This window comes from Epinephelus moara, chromosome 11 (genome assembly GCF_006386435.1).
Source record: "Epinephelus moara isolate mb chromosome 11, YSFRI_EMoa_1.0, whole genome shotgun sequence".
Taxonomy (NCBI): Eukaryota; Metazoa; Chordata; class Actinopteri; order Perciformes; family Serranidae; genus Epinephelus; species Epinephelus moara.
The window spans coordinates 26,434,292-26,437,009 of NC_065516.1; the positions used below are offsets into that span (position 1 = coordinate 26,434,292).

Sequence of the window (2,718 nt, forward strand, 5' to 3'; positions counted from 1 at the left end):
AGGGTTGTGCTGATGTCACATTTCACTGGTTTCTGTACGTTTTCCTGCACCATAAGCGCAACTCTGATTATTTAAAATAAACTGTTGCATTGGTTTGCTGCTGGATTTTTTCTCTGATGCTTTTCAGTCCAGAACAACAAACTTTAGGCTTTGTGTTCAGTGTCATACTGGTATTTATTTGGAAGGATCAATATAAGATACTCGACCGAGTTTATTGACAGGTGAGGGCTAAACTAGAGTTAAAATACTGTATGTTTACAGTCATTCTTGAACAGTTGATATAAGAGAACACTATGCGTTAGAAAATGACCTATCTGAGTTTTATTCTTACAACGAACTACAGAAATACAAAGTTTATCTGGCCTGAATATGTTTAGAGTTTGGAAGAATCATTGGAGATCATACACTATTCTACAAAGTAAAAAACATTTTATAAAAAGTCTGAGATAAAATACAAGTGATAAGAATTCACATAACAAATACAAACTGCATAAAAAGCTTAATTTATAACCATTATAAAGGTTAAAATCCATACAAACTGCATAAAAACACCCACCAGGTTCAGATATTAAAAACCAATAACAGTTTGCAAATTAAATTATGTAACATTAATAAACTTCAATGGGTATAAATATATTTAAAAAATACAACAATAAAAACAAATTACAACCAGATTGAAATGGTTAAAAATCTTTTTAAAAGCACTGGGTAAAAGCAAAGCAATGCAGTTCAATGTTTCCCATCTCTGAACAATATAAATATAAAAACATTTAAATCGTGTGATCCGTTTTTTATAATGAAAGATATCAGGGGAGTGTGAGAGCTGATGCGTTACTAAAAGCCAAAGGATAGAATTCATTCATTCATCAATAAAAAAATATTAACTGTACCTCAACAGGACTTTAGTGAGAGTAACTGTATGTGTGTGTTCAGGCGGTCACCCTGAGCGCTGCAGGGTTAATGATGATGTCACTGTAGGGTTGAGTCTGATGTACAGTCACCTCTCGAGCAGACAGCAGCTCTGAAACAGAGAAACATCACAGATTAATACCATTGTTTCACTCACTGTTACCGTGGAGACCTGACTAAAGCTCAGACTGACAATATAAAATATATATTTATGAGCTAGTGACAAAGTGACAAATGTTTCTCGAATGTGCAAATGAAAAGCTTTGTTGTTTCCCACTCTTTAATGTCGTGATTTATTTTGTCTCAGTTATTTTACCACTAATATCTGCCACATTCCTAAGATGTCTATTACTGTCTGCATGAAATCAATTTCAAGGTCATCAGTGCTTATCAATAAAGAGCAGAAACATCATGTGTTCATTGTTAGCAAAACAGCAGCTTTGGATTTTATCTCACCCAGCAGTTTGTAGAGTGTGTGAGCTGCAGTGCTGCGGTCAGCCTTTGGGGGCACCAGAGAGTCGAAGGTGACCTCTCCAAACCTCTGCAGGCTGGAGGAGATCCAGCTGGAAAAGACAGGCAGTGTGATAGAGTTCAACATAGAGGATTGGTATGGATACATATATTAGGAATTAAGCTTCCAGTATTTAGTTTCCATAAGTAATAGTCACAGATATGACATCAGCATGATTTTTCAGAGTATTACTGATGATGGAGCAGGAAGCTTGTGCACTAACACTGTATGACACTACACCTGGTGTGTTTACACCTGGTCTTAACATGCATTGTGGGTACAAAGGGACAGCTCTACAGTGTAAATGCACCCAGTCCGTCCTCAATGCGTCTTGAGATCCGATCACTCAGACCCCATTCGGAGGAGTTCTGGGCTGCGCATGGGCATATTCTTTCAGCAGTGTGTGTGTTAATGTGTCCTGGGTAACATGTAGGACTGCCTACTCAGCTGACATCCTTGCTTATACAACTCTCCACTGGATAAGGAAACTTTCTGTCGCTTCCGCTACACAGCTTAGACATAGCGTTGAAGGACTGTCTCTGGAGTCGCTCTCCTCCCAGCTGGCGAACAGTCAGTGAAATGTCTGCCCTGCCCAAGCGATAATGCAGTTGGTTATGTGTTAATTAACTGGATCATTTTAACAACATTTAACAACAACAGCATTTGATCAGTCAGTGTAGCAGCTTCAGTTGATTATAAAGGTTGTGGTCTGTTGCGGGCATGCCACAGCTGACATGTTGCACCGTGCCCGTGTCCTATGTATTTTGACCATTAGCCCTGTCACTGTGTGTGTGTAGGTTGGTGGACTCTGATCACCTGTCTAGAGGGACCTTGGGGTGCACTGGCTTGTCTCATGACAAACAAAAAAACAGCAACACATTTGGTCTTTACAAACGAAAATGATGGATGTGTTTTTTTGCATATAGAGCAGGGAAGTGAGATCCGATCACAAGTGGTCACTTGAGACATGCGTGGAGGCGCATTCTAATGCCACTTGTCATCGGATCACACAAGATACATATTAACACCAGGTGGAAACAGGCTCCAGCACTTTCCAGTAAAAACCAGTAATTGACCCTTTGCTAAGACTGGCCAATCATAACGTAGCATCGGGCCAGCTCAGACCAGGGTCCGACAACAACTCAGCTGTGCTCCATTGACTCTAATGCAGTCGTTTCAGATTTCCTTCATTTTCAGGCTGGTTTTGTGGATTTGGAGCTAAATGTTGTGCCTGGGGCACGTCGTGTATTAATGATACTCGTTACCTGGAGAGGTTGGAAAAAGATATACGTTTCTTC

The 2,718-nt window shown here is 39.8% G+C and overlaps 1 protein-coding gene across 1 annotated transcript in view; it reads right to left on the bottom strand.

The window, feature by feature from the left end:
- Window positions 1-207: 207 nt before the first annotated feature.
- rec8b (REC8 meiotic recombination protein b) overlaps window positions 208-2,718 on the bottom strand; it is a 21,919-nt gene continuing 19,408 nt past the window's right edge. Inside the window, exons 17-18 of the mRNA XM_050056932.1 lie at window positions 1,366-1,472; window positions 208-1,021 (exon numbers count right to left, since the gene is read on the bottom strand). Of these exons, the coding sequence (XP_049912889.1) occupies window positions 930-1,021; window positions 1,366-1,472 (199 nt within the window). The 3' untranslated portion in view covers window positions 208-929. The remainder of the gene's footprint in view (window positions 1,022-1,365; window positions 1,473-2,718) is intronic.